This window comes from Stegodyphus dumicola, chromosome 11 (genome assembly GCF_044657685.1).
Source record: "Stegodyphus dumicola isolate Sdum_Otavi_A_Nest chromosome 11, ASM4465768v1".
NCBI classification, from domain to species: domain Eukaryota; kingdom Metazoa; phylum Arthropoda; class Arachnida; order Araneae; family Eresidae; genus Stegodyphus; species Stegodyphus dumicola.
Window position 1 is genome coordinate 64834457 of NC_140778.1, and position 23705 is coordinate 64858161.

The 23705-nt window shown below is 31.2% G+C and overlaps 1 protein-coding gene across 1 annotated transcript in view; it reads left to right on the top strand.

Annotated features, from left to right (window-relative positions):
* LOC118196618 (serine/threonine-protein phosphatase PP1-beta catalytic subunit) overlaps nucleotides 1–23033 on the top strand; it is a 38024-nt gene extending 14991 nt beyond the window's left edge. The window contains exons 3-8 of the mRNA XM_035368088.2: nucleotides 1411–1641; nucleotides 5242–5346; nucleotides 9964–10035; nucleotides 10121–10272; nucleotides 15625–15759; nucleotides 21838–23033. Coding sequence (XP_035223979.1) covers nucleotides 1411–1641; nucleotides 5242–5346; nucleotides 9964–10035; nucleotides 10121–10272; nucleotides 15625–15759; nucleotides 21838–21936 — 794 coding nt within the window. The 3' untranslated portion in view covers nucleotides 21937–23033. The remainder of the gene's footprint in view (nucleotides 1–1410; nucleotides 1642–5241; nucleotides 5347–9963; nucleotides 10036–10120; nucleotides 10273–15624; nucleotides 15760–21837) is intronic.
* Nucleotides 23034–23705: the final 672 nt, after the last annotated feature.

Consider the following 23705-nt stretch of genomic DNA (forward strand, 5'->3'; position numbering starts at 1 on the left):
AAGATAAGTCAGTATCAAAAAAGTACAACACGATTTCTTTAATATATAAGTATAAAGATAAATTGTTGCTCAATTGTTATAAAAAAATTAATGCAAATACCTGATTTGTGCAAGAGATGTTCGAAAATTTTTTCATGTATAAATAAAAATGGTGCTACTTGATATTCACAGTGCCCATCATCAAAATGGCCCCAAGATTATCCCTATGCTATTTAGATAGATTATGTAGTAGAGAATTTTTATTCCCTTTTTCAACCTCTTTACTTTCACTGTGTTCAAAGAGCACAGACTTAAGAAGCAAAACTACTTTTAAGTAAAGATAATGTGTTGATCATAATTTGTAATTAATTGCTTGATTACATTGTGGGTAACTTTGTGTATTTATCTATTTGGATATTGGTAAAAAGGTGGGGATTGTCAAAACTTAATTCATTTATATATACATAGGTACTTATCTGTTACAGGGAGCAGATTCAGAAATGTATGTATGTGTTCATGTACACATGCACATAGATACATACACATGTGGTCATCGTTATCTTTGAGCTAAAATTTATATGCAATATAAATACACACTAAAAAAATTCTTAGTAATTAGGTATAATACGTATACGATAATAAAAGATTATAGTTATTTTATTAGTTATAATTATGCAATATAAATACACACTAAAAAAAATTCTTAGTAATTAGGTATAATACTTATACGATAATAAAAGATTATAGTTATTTTATTAGTTATAATAATATATTATAATAAATTAGATTTCTTTTTGATTTTTGTGCTGTAATCAATGTACATTATTATACATGTTTGGGTTTTGGATAGAAAAAAAAAAAAATTCTTGCATAAAAGGTTGCATTACTGGTAAATGCCATGTTTCTGCTGAGATGGGGTGGAAACTTGTTGACTCTTCCCCCCCTACAAAAATAACAGTTCCACTTAACAATATAATTCCATTACTTTTAAGAGATTTAATTTTTTGAAGTAAACAACAAAGTATGCGTTATTCACATAATTCATATATTATGAAAACAAATTTAAAATTGGTTTGTAGGGTTATAAATCAGTGCAAATCTGCACCTTTTATTTCTGCGAATTTGAAACAAAGTTGCAAAAGCCGACTGATGACATAAGATCCCTAATGATACCAGGATTAACCCTCTTTCAGTATCAATTCCCTTTCCAACTAAGAGCAAACTCTTATGTTTAGGCAGAATTTACTGTATTTACGACAATCAAACTACATCAAGCTGATGTAGCTACTCGTAAAACTTCATCCATTTGTAAAATCAAGTGCAGTTAATCAAAGGGCTAAATTGTCATGATGTATTAATTTTGTTTGAAAAATTTGTATGTTCTGTTTTTTCAAATAACTGTATTTTTCTTTTTATCTATCTTTTATGAAGGTGATATTCATGGACAATACACAGATCTCTTGCGACTTTTTGAATATGGTGGGTTTCCTCCAGAAGCAAATTATCTATTTTTAGGTGACTATGTGGACAGAGGAAAACAATCTCTTGAAACCATATGCTTACTTTTAGCATATAAAATTAAATATCCTGAAAACTTTTTTCTCCTTCGTGGAAATCATGAATGTGCTAGCATCAATAGAATATATGGCTTCTATGATGAATGTAAGTTTATTTAAAACAAAATTAGTGCACTTTTGCAATTTAATTACCTATGTGTTAAAAATAGAAGTAGTTTGGATGTATAACATTTCTGCAGAAAAATTTTATGTGTGAAATTTAAAAAAAGTTATTAAAAATTCTTTTTAATTAAAATTTTATTCAAAAATTTACATAAAATTTTGAAATGCTTAATTTATGAAACTTTTTATTGTGTCATTGAATATGGCAATTATACATGAAGTATTAAGCTATATGTTATAAATATTTGAAGTTTCATAATATTAGTTTATCTGTTATGTATATGTCAAGTTACTTCAGATTTTTGTATATGGTTTATCTAATCATTTATAAATAGCGTATGAATGCTTTGATGTTCATATCCATTCAGTCAGATATAAATCAGCATTTTCTTTCATATAAGAGCCATTATGTAATTCAAAGCACATTTTTGTTAATTAGTTTAAAAAACTGGTAAATTAATGTCAGTCACTATGTTTTATTACAAGTAATTACAGCCATCAAGACATTTTAAATAATGGAAAGATTAGTAAGAGAGCAAATATATATGTAAAACCCTTCAAGTTTACAAGTAAAATATGTATATATATATATATATATATATAGCTGGAAAATGTGGAGGAATAAAGAGTGAATTTTTAAATAAATAGACAAGGTATGTTGCTTATGAGGCTCAAAGTTTTCATATGTAATTTTTTCTTATGACAAAATTGGTTAGATTACAAATGCAAAATGTTCCTGTGAAACCTTCCATAAACTGAAGTGTATCAAATGAAGCAGTGTAACCATGCATCTGTTATCATCAGTCATGTAGGTTGGGTGCATTTTGATAGGTATGAAAAATTCCACGTTTACATGTATATAGATTTTCTATCTTTAATGTATAAAAGAAAGGCTAATTCAGAAGTCAAACAACAAAAATCAGCGTTACACCCACAAAATTTTCACAGGACTAGTTTCGATGGTTTTACCGAACCATCATCTTCAGCTGCAATACTGCAAATGAACAAGGTAGGAAATAATGATTAGATAAGATAAGAAAGCCTGAACAAGAATAAGCAAGTGGCACCATCTGTTGGCGAAACCAGAACTAAAACATAATTTCTCTAAAAGCCGAAGGCAAATTTGGATCGGAATTAGGATCGTTAACTAGAACAGAAAGATTTTTATGAATGTGAAATGCCTCTAGAAAATCCAGTTCTCCAATGGAAGATGTTTTTTGAATAATTTTGGCAGCAGAAAAATTGAAAGTGTGATTTTCGGACCAGCAATGTTGAGCAACAGAAGACTTCTGTGTTTCCTTTTTTCTAACATATGCCTCATGTTCTTTGACGCGAAATTTTAAGGCTCTCTTAGTTTGGCCAATGTAAATTAAACCACACTGGCAAGGAATCCTATAAATACCCCAGGAATTCATATCCGGAATGGGGTCCTTGAGTATAGAAGTTGGAATTTTATTGATGGGAGAATAAACAACCCGAAAGTTAAGTTTCTGCAAAATATGTGCAACTTTATAGCTAATTGATGGAAAGAAGGGAATGACAACAGAATTTTTATAATCTCCTAAAATAAGAGTGTGGCTTTTAGTGTGTTGAGATGAGAATTTTTTAATTGCTTGATTAATTAATAATTAAAGGAATATCAAATCTTCGCAAATCATTTCAAGCAACTTAAAACATTCGCTTATCCCATCTGTTGCGAATTGTGCCAGATTATGTGCTCTTCCCAAAATTCATAAAAGTGGTATTCCTTTCCGCCCTATTGTATCAAATTTAGGTACTGTCTCGTATCCTTTAGCTAAATATTTAGTTTCTAGATTTTCCACTCTATTAGACAATAACATTTACACCATAAAAAATTCAATAGAGTTTGTAAAAAAAGGTTAAAAACATTTCTCCTAGTAATTTACTCATGGTTTCTTTTGATGTAAAATCATTATTCACCAATGTCCCAGTGGAGGGTGCATTAAGATGTCTAGAAACCAGACTTCGCGAATTTCATTTCTCTTGCATCGAAATTGATGAGCTAATTTCTCTCACTCAACTCTGTTTGAAACAAACACATTTTGTTTTCCAAAATAAATATTACAAGCAAACTGAGGGATTAGCCATGGGAAGCCCCCTCAGTCCCATCCTGGCTGATATCTACATGCATTATTATGAATCAAAATTGTTTGAAACTTTAAACTTCCCGGCATGGTTCCGCTACGTAGACGATACTTTTACCCTGTTTGAAGGTAATAAAGATGATTTAAATAAAGTTCTTTCAACAATGAATTCTATTGATCCTGCTATTCAGTTCACTTTTGAACTTGAGACTTGCAATTCTCTTCCGTTTCTCGACATTCTGGTCACTTGTAAGACATCCAACTTCAGTACTACAGTTTACCGTAAACCTTCATCGGTTTGCCTTCCACCACACTTTAAATCATGTCATCCGACTAAACAAAAGTTAGCTTCATTTTATTCCTATGTTTTCCGTGCTCTTCAAGTTTGCTCCTCCAAACTAGCCCTTGATGAAGAACTAAATTATTTAAAAGCAATAGCTATTGACAGGGGCTTTTCACCCAACATTATTAATCAAGCAGTTAAAAAATTCTCATCTGAACACACTAAAAGCCACACTCTTATTTTAGGAGATTATAAAAATTTTGTTGTCATTCCCTTCTTTCCATCAATTAGCTATAAAGTTGCACATATTTTGCAGAAATTTAACTTTCGGGTTGTTTATTCTCCCATCAATAAAATTCCAACTTCTATACTCAAGGACCCCATTCCGGATATGAATTCCTGGGGTATTTATAGGATTCCTTGCCAGTGTGGTTTAATTTACATTGGCCAAACTAAGAGAGCCTTAAAATTTCGCGTCAAAGAACATGAGGCATATGTTAGAAAAAAGGAAACACAGAAGTCTTCTGTTGCTCAACATTGCTGGTCCGAAAATCACATTTTCAATTTTTCTGCTGCCAAAATTATTCAAAAAACATCTTCCATTGGAGAACTGGATTTTCTAGAGCCATTTCACATTCATAAAAATCTTTCTGTTCTAGTTAACGATCCTAATTTCGATCCAAATTTGCCTTCGGCTTTTAGAGAAATTATGTTTTAGTTCTGGTTTCGCCAACAGATGGTGCCACTTGCTTATTCTTGTTCAGGCTTTCTTATCTTATCTAATCATTATTTCCTACCTTGTTCATTTGCAGTATTGCAGCTGAAGATGATGGTTCGGTAAAACCATCGAAACTAGTCCTGTGAAAATTTTGTGGGTGTAACGCTGATTTTTGTTGTTTGACTTCTGAATTAGTATTTTTTCGGCGTGTTATTGTGTCTTAATTAAAAGAAAGGCTGTTCTTAAATTTGTCCTAAGAATATCTCTCCTTTGCAAAGGTAAGCTATAATTTGGGCCAAGCAGAATCTCTACATATTTATCAGAAATTGAGCACTTTTTATTTCAATCAAACTGTAGTTATGTGTTTTATTTTTTACTAGTATTTTGAAGTATGACTTAAAAAATATTTATTTAAACCATAAAAATACATTCCCCCCTTTTTAAGTGTATAAGTAGTAACTTCAGTAATTTTTCTAGGTAAGAGGCGTTACAACATAAAGCTATGGAAAACATTTACAGATTGTTTTAATTGCTTGCCAATTGCTGCTATAATTGATGAAAAAATATTCTGTTGCCATGGAGGTAATGCTATTGTTTTTTTTATTTAATATGTGTCATAATTCTTATTATGTTACTTCCTTATAATATCAAAAAAATTAGTGTTCGTTTTTCAATGGAAATATCCATTTTCATTATTCCCCCCCCCCTTCTCCAAAATTCACTTTTTCTCGATGTGTCTGTACGTACATATTGTACCTTGCGTAATGAAAAAATAACTAGCTGTAGAATGTTGAAATTTTGTACATGGGACTGCTACACCATCTATTGTGCACCTTCCTTTTTCATTACGATTGGCAGAACGACTATATATATATGTATATATATAAAGAGAGAGAGAAAGGCCAGAGGAGTGTGTGTATAATACACACACCTACATGTATATAGGGGACAAACTTGGAGGGGTGGTTGAGCATACTAAAACATATGTTTTGTGTATAAAAATATAGATTTAAAGTGACATGTTAAGGCATGAACGCAGAAAATGACACAGGAAAAATGAGTTATATACAAAATCAACGCTATGTGCTTCTTTGCAGCAATACAGTATTTACAAGAAATGTTCAAAATTGCAACTACCAGCAGTAACACATGCTTAGTAGCAACTTAGAAGTGTTTGTCGAAGACTTTGAAAAATGTTAGACATTTCTCGTGCACACTTGGAGCCGCAACAGATATTGGTACAACGAGATCCTCCATTTGATCAAAGGGCGTCTGGTAAACGATGCCCTTAATATGCCCTCATAAAAAGAAATCCATGCTGGATAAATCTGGTGAACGGAGTGGCCATCGGACTGATCCAACATGCCCAGTCCATCACATCGCAAAATTCACATCCAAGTAATTCTTCCGCTGATGCTTTGGATCGCGGTTTGCCCAACTCACTTCCGCCCGCTACATTGCCAGCCAGTCACAGCTGTAGTTCGTATTACTGTTGGTAGTCGCACTTTTGAACATTTCTTGTTAATACTGTATTGCTGCAAAGAAGCAAATTTAATATATCACACAAGAAATGTGTTGATTATGTAAATAAACTCATTTTTCCTCTCGTGTCATTTTTTCCTTTCGTGCTTTAACATGTCAATTTAGACACTACGTTCCTATACAAAAAATACATGTTTTAGTAAGCTCAACCACCCCTCCAAGTTTGTCCCATGATCAAAGAATCACACTCTGTATATATAATTTATGTGTAAGTATAAACCCATTCTTCTGGCCCGGCTTAAAAGTCCTTACCTGGCCTTTGTTTTTGCGGTCATTGAACATAGCCATATACTTCCAATCACAAAAGTGCGTTAAGTGACGAAAATATTCATGTTTGGACAAAGTCAAATTTTGAAATAATAATAATAATTTTAGACAAATAATAAAATAAACTTTTAATGTGGTAAGAAGTTTGGACTCCCATGCAACAGAAATTTACCAAGGTATGTCGAAATTTGCAATTTTTGATGTAATTTTCAGTTTGCCTTGAAAAAGCAGTTAATTATGTTAGAATAATTCAAGCAAAGAAGTTTAAATGAAGTGCAGTAAAAGATATCTATAATTTTATATCCCATACAAGGAAGTTATATGGTGTCCAACCCAGATTTTTTTTCCCCGCTAATTTTTCATGACTAGAAGTTTTATTTTCAAAATTCAGATGTGTATTTGTAATTTGGTTTACTTAAAATTTTGGATAAAAGGTACTATGTTCACGAGTGTTGTTGTTTTACTTTGAACTAGCAGCTTCGCTGCCAGCCTTCGTGTGGCTTTTAAATGTACCGGAAAAATAGCTAAAGAAACACCAAACATTAAATTTAAAAACTGGATAGAATTTTACTTTGCAGATCAACTTCATAAAAAAAGTTATTACGTATAACAAAATTACAATAAAATAAGCAATATCGCTTAATACAAATATTAATTATCCTAATAAATAGATTAACCAACTTCCTTTTGCAAAATCTTAAGAACTCATATGGTATAAAGGAGGTTAAGGACTTTGTTTCCTAAAAAAAATCACTCAAAACTTTTCAGTGTCTTAAAAACAGTGAAATGAGCAATAAATAACATAAAAGAATATAAGAAACAAATTCTGAAAAGCAAAGTATAATTAGTGATATTTTATCTTATATTTTCAAGAGAAAAAAATTACAATGAAATAAGCTATATCCCTTAATAGAAATATTAATTATCCTAATAAAAAATTAACCAACATTCCGTTGAAGGAAAAAAATCGTACAAAACGTTTCAATATCTTACAGTGAAATAAGCAAAAAATAACATGAAAGCAACTCAAAAAACATAAAATTCTGCGCAGAATTTTACTCTACAGAACAACTTTATCCCCCCCCCCAAAAAAATCAATCGATAAAAATGCATTATATATATATAAAAATGACAATGAAATATGCCAATCTCTTAAAAACAGTGACATAAGAAATAAGATGAAAAATTGTTGCCAAACCTATATTTCTAAAAGAATGAAACTATTCAAAATGATGCAATTTCATCAAAAATCTATCAACAGCAATAAGACAGGGAAATTGCTGCCAAAATCACATTTTAAAAAATGTGAGAAGTATACTCGAAAGTTTCATTTAAAAAATTTTTTAAAAATACAAAATATTATCATTTTTCCAAAATTCTTTTTGTAAAAGCAGTCGCAAGGATGAAAGTTTAACGTGTCCAAAAATCAAAGAAAAATAAACTGTACATTTTTAAAAATAAACTATTTTAGAAAATATCTCGTTGAAAAGGTGTTAAGCTCCCTTTGTTAAATAAATCCGTATTTAATCGATTTATTGAAACACGAAATTTATTTTAAGTTCGTAAAATAGCCCACGTTTCATGACGATGTGAAAATGGAGTGTGTCGAGTAAAATCTCGCTTTCCTATAGCTTATTATGTCTCAAAATGATGCGATTCGTCACAAAACATAAAATTAAAAAAATTCTAATTCGAATTTCAAAAAAATCGCTTCAAAGTGCACTGGCTCTTGCCTAAATGCACGTATGTACCAAATTTCGTAGCCGTGGGTCTATTAGCTTATGCGCAGCGCAAACGAAAGACACACACACAGACGGACTCTCTTTTATTATATGTAGAGGTTTGGGAACTGTGTTGTTGTATGTATAACATTAATTTCATGTAGTAAAAATGGGTTCTTTTTGTTTTGTGCAGAAAAGCATTATTATTATAGGATTTAGCATATATTTTTATTTCTGTATATAAGCTGAGAATGTTTTTAACTGTTATTAAAGCTAAAATAGGGGGTCAGCTTCTTGCAAAAAGCATAGTTACTTTTCTGTTAGCTGGATGCAAGCAATGAAGAACCAAATGTCGTACTTTTTTATTTTTTATGTTTTTGGTAAAGATTCATATTAAGTAAGTTATTTGTGTTATTTTTGAAACTGTGATTTTATTCATAAGACTACTGTAAAAGAACATTTTTCATGGGTCTTTGTCTTCCCCAAAATAGTCTTAGAACCTTCAGTATCTATAGTGTCATTTGGCAACACGTCAAATTGCATGCAAATTTCATCCATATAGTTGATATGACAACTCAAAACCATATTCTTTTCATAATTTTATCACATGCTTTAAATTTTCTTTCTACCTCTGAAGGGAGTTTTTTGAAAGCTCTTTTGTATAAATTGTGCCTATTCATAAAACAAATGAACCAACCTACAAAGTCGGTAAAAGACACTGGTTTGCCAGGCTACTTCATATTTTGTGCCTTGATTCAGATAGCTGTGTGAATTACAATGAAACCATTCATTCACATTTCTTCAATCCATGTTGCAGATTTTTCCTCTCGTAGGCCGATAATCACATGCTGTCTTTTTTTTTATTTTTTCATCATTGCTAATTTGAGTAATTTTTTCTTCATTCTCATATTTGTTTTTGATTTGCGGAAAAATGCCAAGCAAGTTAGTTATACTGTCAGAATTTAGCAAATGAAATCACCTGTATGCTTTGTAAGATTTTTTCTTCGTGCTCATTTTTCAGACAAAAAATTGTGCAGAAAATAAGATTAGCAGAGATATCACAAATTGTATACAAGACAACAAATGAATGGGGAAATGTACTAGCCTCGGGTAAGGTTACCAGAGTTAAAAATATCATTATTCAAATGCTTTGTTTAACTTTACAGCACATTGATTCAAAAATATTCCACCTGTTTGGCGACATTTCTGCCCTGCTTTTGACACATTTAAACATTACAAGCCCCCCCCATTTTAGCTAACATACAGGTTTTGAACATTTGGAGATTTCCCCCCCCCAAAAAAAAATACTGTGACGTGAATCGGCTTATATTCGGAAATATGTGGAAAGGTGAAAGAGAAATTTCTTGAGTGTTTTTAATATTAAGATATCGCAAATGTGTAGATTTTCTTTATTGGAATCCTGGAAATGTGTTTATTTATTAGAATAAGGGAAACAAAGTCTAAATCATTGTTTGCTTTTTCTACAGTTAAAGTAAAATTGTATAAAAAATCTGTATATTCAGTAATTTGAATATGTTTCTGTAATCTGTAGGAATTACTTTATTTGTCATTAGTTTCAAGTGAAATATTTATAAATTACGGAAAACTTTTTAAATTCACTAAATTTTTATGAGATTTAAATAATACATATTTTAATTTGGTATTTTAGGCCTGTCGCCAGATTTGCAATCTATGGAACAAATTAGGCGAATTATGAGACCTACGGATGTTCCTGATACAGGTGTGTAAGTTTTACTGTTACGGTTATCAAATATTTGATAATTTTATGGTATATTTTTGCTGACCTTTTTGTATGTAATTCATAGGGTTGCTTTGTGATTTGCTGTGGTCTGATCCTGACAAAGATGTTCAAGGTTGGGGAGAAAATGATCGTGGTGTGTCATTTACTTTTGGTGCAGATGTAGTTAGCAAGTTTCTTAATCGTCATGATTTAGATCTGATATGCAGAGCTCACCAGGTGATTTTTAAAACCGTTTTATTGCTGCTTTTACCATTTTACAATTTTTGTAATTTCCTGTTAAAATTGTCTCTTATATACAGTAATTCAAAATTATCTGGCAGAAATGTAAGGAACAGGCAGAAGTAAGCTGATTTTGTAATGAAATCTGTCTAAGCAGAAATCGCAGATTAAAGCTGCACAGAATTGCTTTTGAGCAAATCAAAGCATTTTCCTTGACCCCCCCCCCCTTTTTTTTTTTTTTTTTTTTTTTTTTTTTTTTTGAGGCTATAGTTGTTTTTTCAAAATCTGTGTCAGTTTAAAATCCCTCAATACTTACGTGGGAAAAGAGCTAGTATAGTAAAAATTTTAAGTCCGTTAATGTTATTCAAATGCATTTGAGTTTTAAGATTTCAGATAAACTGATAGTATTGATCCACACTAAAAGCACGAAAATGTGTGTCTGAGTATTCTGAAGCATAACAGAAGCTAATAAAGTTGGTAGCAAATTTTTTTTTTTTTTTTTTTCATAAAAAAGAAAAAACATGAGTAAGCAAATTTCAGGTGGTCTGCATCGCTACATAAACATGGAGCTTGCTGATTACTTTTTATCTGTGTGACCGTGGATGGAGAGAGCAGTTGCCCAAAGGAGGTACTCAAGGAAATTTTTTGTGTTTCTTTGAGCTGCAGCCCCAGACGTAAAATGCAAGTTTGCAAGCCATTCTTTCATGCATACTGCTCAAAATTCTCATGGGAAATGATTTATCCAGCAAAATGCTTCACTTAACTGCCCAACATCATTTTGTACCACCTCAACACACTATTTCCATACATAATTCCGCAACAAAATTTGCTTATTTCAATCCATTCTGCCTGCTTTACATTTTTACCAGATATTTTAAATCACCCTTATGTTTTATAAATTAGGGAAAAAATAAAAGGACTCTCCTGAGTAAGAACGAATAAATATCGATGTGATTTTTGGAGGCATAGTTTCAATCTTGCAACCATTCTATTGTCTCAGTTAAACCTTTCAAACATGGAAATCAAATATTTTAGTCAAATGAGTAACTAAAGGTAATGGCAGCTTTTCACCTCAAGGATAAATGCAATGGCAGAATTTGGAAAACATATGCATGAGCCATGGAGATGTAGAAATTATTTCATGAGTAATAATTGCCCAAATTTCTTAAATCGGTCACAGTTAAACCATGTTATTTATAATTACTAACTAAAACTGGAGAGTGAAGCATGTTAAAACTGTCAAGCTCAGCTATTCATGCATCACATATTAACAGAATGTCCATATTTTAAGAGCCTTCATCTAAAGTACACTCTGTCATAAAAAAATATATGCACCCAGAAATTGAGCTACAATCACGAAACGCAAAAAGAATGTAGTCTGATACGAGGTAGGCAAATAATTTAAATTTCAACGCCAATGAGATGAAGGTAAACAAGCTGTGCGCATATGAGATGTGCAATGGTAGAGTTTAAAAGCATGATTACTCGTGCTCTACGGTTGTTCAAATAAATCTGTCGATTTGGATAGGCAGTTATGTGACTAGAGATGCCTCTGAGATGTAACCCGAGGCACTATGAACAGTAATCAGAATTTGAGAAAGAGGCATATAGTAGGCCTCAGAAAAGCAGGTTGGTCGAACAGGTGTATTGGCCCTCACCTTGGTTGGACCAACATGGTAGTTGCTCGGTGTTGGCGACAGTGGATCACGGAAGGGATCGCAGAGGATCAGAGCATTCCAGGAACACAAATGAGCACAGTGATCAAAGAAATCATAAAAGCGGTCACTTTTGCACCATCAACATCCTTAGCATCCATTCGATGTCACTTACCACTTTCCAGGCATCCAGCTGTATCAAGGAATACCATTTAGAGACTACTGGTATATGCTGTCGACATCCATTTAAAACACCTACCACTGACCCACATCATAGGCAGCGTTAACTGGATTTTTGCCGAACACAGGCAAGCTGGAGTGTGACAGACTGGAGGCATGTAGTCTTCAACAATGAATCCCGATTTAGTCTCAGTGCTGATGACCAATATACATGCGTGTGGAGGTGGCCAGTCCAGTGGTCCGATCTGGCATTTGTTGTCAAGCGGCATATAGCAATTACACAAGATGTGACGGTGTGGGGAGCAATTTGTTGGGACATGAATGACTTTTTAATGCCGCTTGTACTACCAAAATGATTGGTTAATTGCCTTTCGTAATCTGTTGTTTTACTTTTATGGGTAAGACATATGAACTATATTGATTTGGTTTTTATGTCTGAAATGAATTTTTACCCGAAATCTTGAGTAATTGTAAATGTAGTCTTTCGATAGTAAATGTAGTAAAAAAAAATTGTTTTTATAATTTTAGAGTGTAAATTCTCTCATTGATTTAGATTTTTTAACATGCATTCTGTTTATTATGTAGTCAGATTAAAATTAGGAGAATCAAAACACCTAATCCAGTTATGCGCTGATAGCAGCAGCAACTATATACAGGGTTCGTAGCGATCCTTATAAGTGCTTATAAGTCCTTATATTTAAAAATAAAATATAAAGGCCCTTATAGGTGCTTACTTTTTCTTTAAAGCCCTTATTTTTTGTTTTCAGTGCTTATTTTTTACTTTTAGTGCTTTTTTTTAGTGAACATGCATTCCCCCCCCCCCCCGCATTCTTCCTTATATGCAACGTTAGATGGTGAATCATACACCTGGAAATTGCTTTCCCCCCCCTTCTCTGCATTAACGTAACGTAAGGTGCGCGCGAGAGTACAGACAGGTGCACGTCGTTCTGTTGGTCAAAGAATTGCGAAAACGGTAGAAAATCCCGGTACATTCGGTATTGTTTTCCTCCCATCCAAATACTACGCACGTTTGAATTTCTATCAAGATTTTAATAATTTGCATTCTCGTTCCGCGTGGTCAGTTCATATTCGTGTTCATTATGATCGTTATGCTTATATTATGAGCATATGAATGAATATTTATAATAATATAGTTGCAGTAACTGGTGAAGAATAGATAAACTTCCAAAAATGGGTGTGTTTTTACATAGATTAGCTTTACAAGGAATAACATTCGGAATGGCTTAAATAAAAGGAAAGTAACCGAATAGTCAAATTTATTTTTTCTTTTTCTTTTTTTCCCCAATACATTATACAGTACGGAAGTTCGGAGGTTCTCCCCTTTCTCTGAAAAATCTCTAATATTGAAGCAGCGGACTTTTTTCTTTTGTCACTGTCCAATCTGGATTGAATAGTTTTTGCGGTCTACCCAACCTAAGTGAAGATTGATTCTATTCCGGAAATTTAACGCAGTCTGTTAAAATTAGAATCAGAAACACCCCAGATTAGTAAGTCTCTTTCTTTTCCTTTATTTAGTTCTTTATTCTCCGAATACCGGCAGCTATTGATTCCAATAGCGTAATATCATGTGTGGAAGATTTACACCGCACGTATTGCGCAATAACGTTTGCGGTATTTTGCAGAGATAATTAATTTTGATGTTCAGTCCGAGATTTGTTTAATAACACTTAAAAGAGTTTTACTGTGCTTTCTAAGCAGAATATTTCTCAGTTCTGTTGGTCTATTTTTATATGATGCACGTATCAAAATGTCAAAATCATTTATTTAGCCGAGAAATCTAAAGAACGGCTACAATCTCCCCCACTCCTCTTTTTCCAGTTACTATCCGGAATATTCGGCAATTTCCAAGTATGCGGGTTAGTTAAGCTTTTACTGTTAAAGGATGACTGCATGAAGCAATTTCCCGTCTTCTGATTTCAGAAACGTGCCTCTTTTTTACTTAAATTACTTTGCTTGGAATATATGATAAGGGAAAACTGTTATGCAATGAAAATTTACAAAGTGTTCAGAATTTTAATTTATGTTAAATTATTTAAATATTAATATGAGTGGAAAAATAAATTGTACTTATTATTAGGTTCCAAATGAATACAATTAATATGGCTTTTTATTATTTATTTTCTATATTTTGAACTGAAATTTCAATGCTCTTTCTTTTAATAAATATTGCATTGCTCATATTTTAAATTACAAGTCTAATTTTTCTTTTAAGGTTATGCAGTTGTATATAATGTAATTAGACAGGTGCTTATTTTTTCCTTAAAATGTGCTTATAGGTGCTTATTTTTTTAACTAAAATGTGGCTACGAACCCTGTATATATGTATATAATAGCCCACCAGCGACCGAGTGGTAAAATCATTGAACACTGGTAGTTCGACCTGGTAATAAAGGATACTTTCATAGGGTTCGATTCCAGGCTGGCTGCTTGGGCATTTTCGGGTTTTTTTCCCATGTGCAACATATATATGAGCCAGTATCTCGTAAAAAAATCCTCCCATGAAGGCAGCCTAGTCTTAGTCATAGGGAGCCTTGCCGTAATCTACCAAAGTAACCATATATATTAGAATTTTGATGAGATTTTATAAATTACAAATTTAACCTTTGTTGAATTTTGAAAAATTAAAATATAAACATTTTTAATTTTTTGTAGTTCCAAATGATTTTGATTTCCTTATTTGTATTTATGTATAAACCAACTATTTCTATCATATTATAATAAAATGTTTGTGTTTAATAAAATTATAAGTGAATAAATCAGTAAATATGTAAATTTCAAAATAGAGTAAAAGTACTTTTCATATACATAGTTTTATACACTTTGTAAGGTCTATATTAGCGACATTCTTGTCTTAAGACAGTACAGTTCCGACCGGGAGAAGACATTCAATACTTTTTCATGAAAAATAATTATGCAAAAATATTATGAAAAGTAACTTTTTTATGTATTTTCAATTATTGTTTTAATATTGCCTCCTCCCAAAGCAGTATAGCGAATAATTTGTTTGACAATTTCAAAAGAATTTTTTTAATAATTATAAAAAAAAATATGCACCGAACAAAAAAAAAAAAAAAAAAAAAAAGTCCCAGTGGTTAACTGAAATGATGTCTTTGACTATGCACATGCAGAACGAATTGTACAAGGTAATCATTGAAACTAAACATAAAGAGATAATTCTGCAGTTTTTAGTACATGTTCAGATGTGGCATATTTGCTTATTATACACACCTGCGTTGAGTGCGTTAGCAGTGCCATGCGTGGATAACCTGCAAACTGAATCACAGTGTACCCTTGGTTATTTTATATTACATATATATTTCTCTTTTTAATTACCATATAATAATAAATAAATAGAAACAAATCTATCAATATATATCACATGACATTTAGTTGTATCTCCCCTCATAGTTAGGAGGACTATTTTGTATTCCTTCTCAGTTCTTTTTTATTATCTTTTAATGATTGTAACATTTATATATTTAATGCTCTTCAGGTAGTGGAGGATGGTTATGAATTCTTTGCAAAACGACAGTTGGTTACACTGTTTTCTGCACCCAATTATTGTGGAGAATTTGACAATGCCGGTGGTATGATGTCTGTTGATGAGACACTAATGTGCTCTTTTCAGGTGAGTTTTGTAACTATAAGATTACATATAGATATATTCGGTAGCTTCAATACACAACAACATGCCTAATGAACTTTTGAAATGAGCCCCCTTCCCCCCCCAAGAAAAAAACACACCTTGGGTTAAAATTAATTTGAAAAATATAAAATATCCATGCATAAGCCCAAGGACTGTTACTAAAGTTTCAAAATTGTACTAAATCTACAAATTCAAAATACTTTGATAATTAAAATGAACAACTGTATTAATAAATGAGATAGTTGAAGTTAAATGAAAAATATACTTTTGTGTTTTACTTAATATACATTAATATTAATGTTAAATTAATGTATATTAATTATTAATTATAATAATATTATTATAATTAATAATTAATATACATTAATTTAACATTAATATCCAATTCAGAATTTCTTAGCAATTTTTGAAAATCTCTCAGTTACAGAGAAATGCAGATGAATGGCATTGTTCTCTGTTTCATGATTAATATCATCATATGTCTCATAGAAGAATCTACTACTGACTATTCCTTCCATAGCATAGCTAATGCACCATTTTTATAGTAACTCGATGACCATTTCTGACTTATTTTTGGAGTTGATGTCAATTTGGCACACGTTTTCAGCTCACAGGGTTCGTACGGTCCTTAAATTTTTTGGAATCGATTTTTGGTCCTTGAATTTGGCCAAAATCAGTAGAAGGTCCGTAATTTTAATCATCTGAAATTTCTGCCTGTTTTTACGACTGCCATTTTGAGTGTGAATTAGCATTTTGGAGGAATATTTTTGGCTATTCACTGACATATATGGTTATCTTTTGAATGGGCTCTTGGGTATTAATTTGTTTCTATTTCTAATATAAATGATGGGATACTCGAGTTTCTAAGCAAGAAGTGAAACATAAGCATTTCAAAATTAATTTTTTGTAATAAAGAGCTCTTAAACAATTTTCACTTTTGGGGATGTGAATTCTTTTATTAAACAGTTCTAAATTTGATGATTTGTCAACATTTGGGTGATTAGTTTCTACAGAAAATTTTTAATTCCGAAATCTGAGAATTTTTCGATGATTTTTTCGATGATCTTTGATAAATTTCATTAAAATAATGATAATATATTGTAATTATATTTAAAAAATAACATTAAAATAAAACATTTTTATTTTTCGCTGTCATATTATAAAGTTTCATTTTGGCAACTTATTGTACAATATATTGAATCTGAAAAATAAACAAGGTATAATACTATAAAGCAAAAGCAAATGCAAAATTAGCTATATAATTAATTAAAAATGTCTTGTTTTTAATTTTTTCATAGTAAGCGTATTTTTCATGTAATTGTCTCAGAATATTCAAAATTCTCAAAATGTGAATCAGTTTTCTCTATAAAATTAATTTTACACCCCCCCTGAAATATTTCTGGCTTTTTGCTGTTACAGTATTGGTTGGGATAATTTTTCTGTAGTATTTTTGACATTGAAGCTTGGAAAATTTAGAAAGATTTGAAGGCAAGATTTATAGACTCAAGATTCTAGAAGATTCGATAAATATGTGACAAAATGAAAAATGTCTCCATAGTATCAATGCGCAATGGATATATTTTACAGAAAGTTTGTGATGAATTTCTTGCTTTTTGAAGAACGTTTGGAAGAATAATGAAGACGTAATATTTGAATGTTTCACTCCTGATACTAGAATCTTTTTCTTAACATGATAATCTTCCCTGTATTTTATCTACTTTTCACTAGACACAAGCATGGAAAATATCAAAAATGCTTCTAATCTTATCACTTCAGCAGGCAGTATAGAAAGGGTTTTTTTTTTTATTAATAAAGAAATTGAAAACTTACAATTTAAAAGATCCATCTAATATTATGTCTTAATGCATCATACACAGAGCTGGCACAAGGCATTTTTCCATCTGATGCATTCTCTGTGGATCCTAAATTCGACTGCATAGTGCCTTTCTAAATTCTGCTTCCAATGCCTGTCTAAATTCTAAAAGTTTTGCCATTTCTAGATTTTGTTCTTCAGTGTGTCACTAAATTCTAAAAATTCTGCCTCAGCAGCTGTGTAACTGGCCTTTACAATATATATTTCATATTTCTTCTGAAATCCATATTGCTAAAGAAATTAAATTAATCACTTTTTCTATACATTCTAAATGCATTTAGTTTTTTTTTTTTTTTTTTTTTTAGAAAAACGAATATCCTTAATTAAATCCAAAAATTCTAAAATGAAAAGGAAACATGCTGAAGAAAGAAACTGAATACATAAAGAAAATTATTCTTCAAAGATATGTGCAGTTATTATTATGTAAATTACCCAATTGTTTATGATTTCAGCCTTTACTATAATTTTCCATTTCTGTTTCCTTATTGATAGAGTTACTGAGTCAGATTAAATTAAAATTAAGTTGTATAATCTTTGACCACTAGTCCACATTTTTAGTTTGAATCTGACTATTCTTGTTTAATTACGTGACCGTGAGAAGTAATTGACTACATATCAAAGCATGCATTTACAACTATCAGTGAGACAAATCATAATATAAATGTAAGCTAACATTGTTCCATCAGAATTTTTGAATATTTATTGGGACATGCAAAACCCATTGGTGGTGAGAGTCAAATGTAAACAAAGATAATTGGATAATTGCATAGGAAACTCACTTGGTACTATTAAAAATTACTGTCCATATATTTTGGAGAGAAAAAATAAATGCTTATGAACTTTTTTTGTCAACTGTTTTTCACTGTGTACTTAAAATACGCAAGACAGCTTCACCCCTGCAAAACATTGAATGCTACTCTTCTATTATTAGCATCAGAACATGACTTTATGTTTGTTCCAAGTTCTTTTTAAATAAGAGGTGTATTTAAACTTTTGTCTGATATTGTAATTACTTTCAGACATAGTGATAATTTGCTTCACGTCTATCGGGGGTTTTGGACTATTTAACTTTTACCAGATAAAGTAAACCCTCATATGTACATTGTGGAGAGGTTGACAAGTTAGGAGATAAAGTAGGCAGAAACTAGCGAGAGCATTGGTTTGCATATTGAAACAAATCTCTAATTATTGTTAGAAAAGATGCTTAAAGAGAAGGAAATCGGTATAAACTACCAAAATATTTGGGAAGGCTTCAAATTAAAATGACGGATAAATATTTTGTTGAGTGTTGTTGTTACAAAACAAATGTTTTGTAGCTTTTAATGTACAGTTATTTTAATGTCCTTTAAGAGTCAGTGTCATAAATTACATGTATTTTAAACTGTGAAATTTTATTAGATTTTTATTTTAATAGGCCTTTTTTAACAAATACTGTTAAAGAATAAAATTTAATAGTGCCTATGTAAATCCATAATGACTAAGGTTACCTATTTATCTAATTTAATTATTTATAACTAACTGCTTACACCTCTACATATCAAAGCGAGTTATTGCCTTTCATTAATACTCACTGCACAAGATAAAACACAAAAATGTAGAAATTCAAGTAAAACTTTTTCTTTTTATCTAGTGAGTCTTAAAGTAAAACAACTTATCAGCTCTGGTGCTTTAGTGGCTTTTTGGAACCTGAAAGTATATTAACTGGGTTACAACCCCTGGAATTCTACACAAAGCTATGACACTAACTGCATCAAACAGAGCCTGGCTAACTTTCAGCACTTGCCAACCGTTCTTGTATCAGGCATTTCAGGTTTGTTTTAATTAGCAGGTCTCTCTCTAGAGAAGCAGCAGCAGTGATAACATTCAATCTTTTGTTATGAATGATGCTGATTATGATCTTGCTTCTCATTTTAACCTATGCCATTTGACATAAAATGTACCTGCTATTTACTAAACCTCTAGACTAGTAGTTCTCACGTTACATGGTACACGTTAGTCAAAAGAATTCAATCTTTTGACTAACGTGTACCATGTAAATAAAAATTGAAAAACTTTAGTACCACCACTACAAAGTACTGCTACCACCATTACTCTTGAACAAAGCTCAGGTTGCATAAATTTATGAGTATTAGAGAAAAAAACTCAATCAGAATTTGGGGGTTTTAATTTTTGAAATAAATAGTTCAAAATACTTTGCTTGTTTCCTATTTTCCACCTATTTTTTCCTTGCGTATCACCGGTTGAGAACCTTTGCTCTAGACTGACCAAGTATGTGACAAAATAAGACATAAAAAAAATCAACATATAGCTAAATTATTAGTGAAACGTAAATGTCACATATCTTCTTTCAAATATGTCCAACCCATTCTAAGTGTCAAATATTTAATGCTAGTTGGTAAACTGCATGGAGTTTATTTTATTCTCAAACTTATTAATAATTATGTTCATTAATTCATGTTTAGTAATAATGCGTACTACTTAGGGATCTATTTTATTTTTAGGATGGTATTACAAAAGTGAAATTCAGGCATAGAATAATATTTTTAATTGAATTTATTTAGTTCCCATTTGCTCATAGGTCTTTAATTTTTTTCATTAATGGTCCTTAAAAGTACTTAATTTCCGTGTGCGGAAATGTGTACGAACCCTGGCTCATGAAATCTAAATTAGATGACCAGTTATTCAAACTTCTCTTTATATATACTTATAAGGCATTTTTAAATTTAGCTTATATACAGGTTTTTATGTTTTGGCTAAAAGTTTCTAGCAAAATGTTACATGGCAACATATGTTGATATATATGTGATTTTTAATAGTATTATTAAATGCTTCCGTGTTGGTATGAATATACACTGCTGAACAAATTTATAAGAAATGATTTAATGACTATAAGCAACTACTAGTAAATGTTCAACGCAATATAAAAACATATTTTCGAAAAGAACAGGAAAATCAAGAATGTTATGAATAATTTTGTTTAATCCCTTCATTATCAGTATTTTCTCATGACTACTTTAACATTCTGTTTGTTTTAATAAAGGGCACTTTCTTAGGGGTAGTAGGACAAATGTGTGTCTGTGGATTCTTTTTTAATGAGACATATGTATTGCGCCATTGATGATAAACTAATATTTTTTTCTGATTTATTAGGAAAAATCTTAAGATGCTTATAGAAAGAAGTGTTACATTTACCACTGAGACATATGGCATTTGTTAAAAAATTTAGTATCTGTGTGGCAAAGGCAATTCTAAGCACACCGTGAGCCGAATGCCATCTCGAGAGGTTTTGTGTGGTGAAAGAGTGTTGGAAGAGTTTGGACACTCCCAGAGTATTCTCCCTCAGAATTGGGGGGGACTGAACAGCTCTGTGCAGGGCTATGACTCTACAACAAATGATCAATTTCTGCTGTTCCACCCATTCTGTCTGTCATGTCAGCAAATTGAAGCATGCATTTACAACTATCAGTGAGACAAATCATAATATAAATGTAAGCTAACATTGTTCCATCAGAATTTTTGAATATTTATTGGGACATGCAAAACCCATTGGTGGTGAGAGTCAAATGTAAACAAAGATAATTGGATAATTGCATAGGAAACTCACTTGGTACTATTAAAAAAATGCTGTCCATATATTTTGGAGAGAAAAAATAAATGCTTATGAACTTTTTTGTCAACTGTTTTTCATCGTGTACTTAAAATACGCAAGACAGCTTCACCCCTGCAAAACATTGAATGCTACTCTTCTATTATTGGGGCTGGATTAAAAAATGTGTATATGTTTGTATGTGCATATATGTATATGTGTGTACACATATGTATATATGTATATACATGCATACATATATACATTTCTAAATCCGGTCCCGATAACAGAAAAATAACCATTGAATTAATGTGATAGTGGATAAGTTTTGGGCGATTTCTTTCATACTCCTAAAGATATTTCCTGAGTATTTTCATTTTGAATTAGTTATTCTAACTGAAAATACGCGGAACTCAATTTATTAAAAAATGAATACATGAATTCTGGTAATTCTTTCAACAATGAACTGCTGAGTACGGAAAACAGTAAAATGAGAAGTTGACATTGATGTATTTGTGTGTATATGCAGCTGTGTATAATTTTTTATTCTATATGTTTTATACTTTTTAATATAAATTGTTTAACATTTTCTTTATTGCAGATTTTGAAGCCCTCTGAGAAAAAGGCCAAATACCAGTATGGAGGGCTCAATTCGGGACGACCAGTCACACCTCCCCGTGGGCCTGTCAAAAAGAAGTAGTATATTCTGATGTACATTCAACTCCTCCCCTACCGCTTCCGATAACTTTAATTTGTGAAATTTTTCTTTTAAAGCTCTTAATGCTTTGTGTTTTATCTCACCGATTCCTTCATTTTTGTAAAGCATATCTGTTTGTATGAAAGAAAATAAGGGTTATTTGCACAGACTTACTTTAGGATGTGTATCTGCTTTTGTCTTTTCATGTTAATATGTCAGTCTTGGTAGCAGAACTTAATTTAGTTGCAAAATGACATCTTTGCCTTTTCATGTACCTAGTAAATTTTATCCATATAAATGCAGTCTTAATTGTATTTGTTTCTATTTTAATTAATTCTATTAATGCATATACAGGTTAGAAATCAGTTTTTAGTAAAACAGTTTTATTTAGCATTATCTTTTGAATAATTTTATGTAAAGCAAGGATATTTTATTCATGAGCTTTAATGTAACCATGATCCGGGGTCAAAAGATAAAAAAGTTTTCATCTATATTCTAAAATAAAGTATTAAAAGTAACCCTTTTTCTTTTATGTATTGTGAAATTTTTGCTGTAGTAGTGTGCTTACGTTTGAGGTTGTTCATCATTGTGTAAATTTTTTCATATGTAATAATTTGTTCATCAATGGCCATTTGTTTTCTGTTTGTATATTTTTTATTTCATGATTGTATAACTGATATGAATATCATGAACATCATTGTGTAAAAAAATTACAAGATATATTATACTTTGGAAGCTGATAGAATTTAAAAAGATTTAACTTTTCGTGAAAAACTGTACCTCTCTGCAGAGGATTCCGGCCATGTATATTATGTAAAGGCTGATTGTTTTTGAGTTTTTATCAGTTTCATTAAAACAGACAGTATCATAGGGTATTTAAATAAGAAGTTTGTGTTTTTGCGAATGGATTTTTACCTGAAGCCCTTTGCCATATTTTCTCACATTTGAAAGGGAATTAAATATTTTTTTTTTTTCTTTCGAAATATTCTAGATTTGTCTTTGCCTTGATGTTCATTAATGTAGAAACAGGAAATAATAAAATTTATGTAGAAATGTTGTGTTCTGAACCTGTATTTCATTAAACAAGTATAGTTTTATTATTCTGAGTTCTGCTTCTTTTTTTTAGAATCTTGTGGTTAACTTATCTATATCTCCTTATATTTTCATCGATAGGCATATTACATTGTCAAAAATTACTTCAAATATTATATTTCTGCGCATATTTTTCTCAACTTTTTTAGCACCCATTTCTGAAAATTTTTAATATTTACAGAATTTTCCACTTTCTGAGTGAATTTAGAGAATGAACTTCTATAAATTGTCATGTGGATTTTTTTCAAGTATTGATTATTCTATACTTACTGTTAGTAAGACAAGCTTATGCTAGAGCTACCTGCAAAAGTCACACCTAACCTTTCCCTTCTAACTATTGAACTTTACGCCAGCCTAATTACAAGAATGAACCCATCATGACAAAGCAAACACAAACTGACGTTCACTGTACAATTTTGGCTGCACATTCACTTTCTCTAATTATTGATAATGTGTAAGGAGTAGCAGAGACAAATTTAAGAATAAGTGAAGTTCGAGTTACAGAGAACTAGAAATGAAGATATTATTCTGGGCAAGTGGGTTTGTAAAGTTTGAATGCGCACAGTTCCCATGATAGACTGATAATGTTTTATCAAATGAAACACTTCATAGTTCTGGAAATTTCCACAAAAATAGTCATACAACTCTTCAGATTACCACAGAGTACAGTCAGTAGTTAC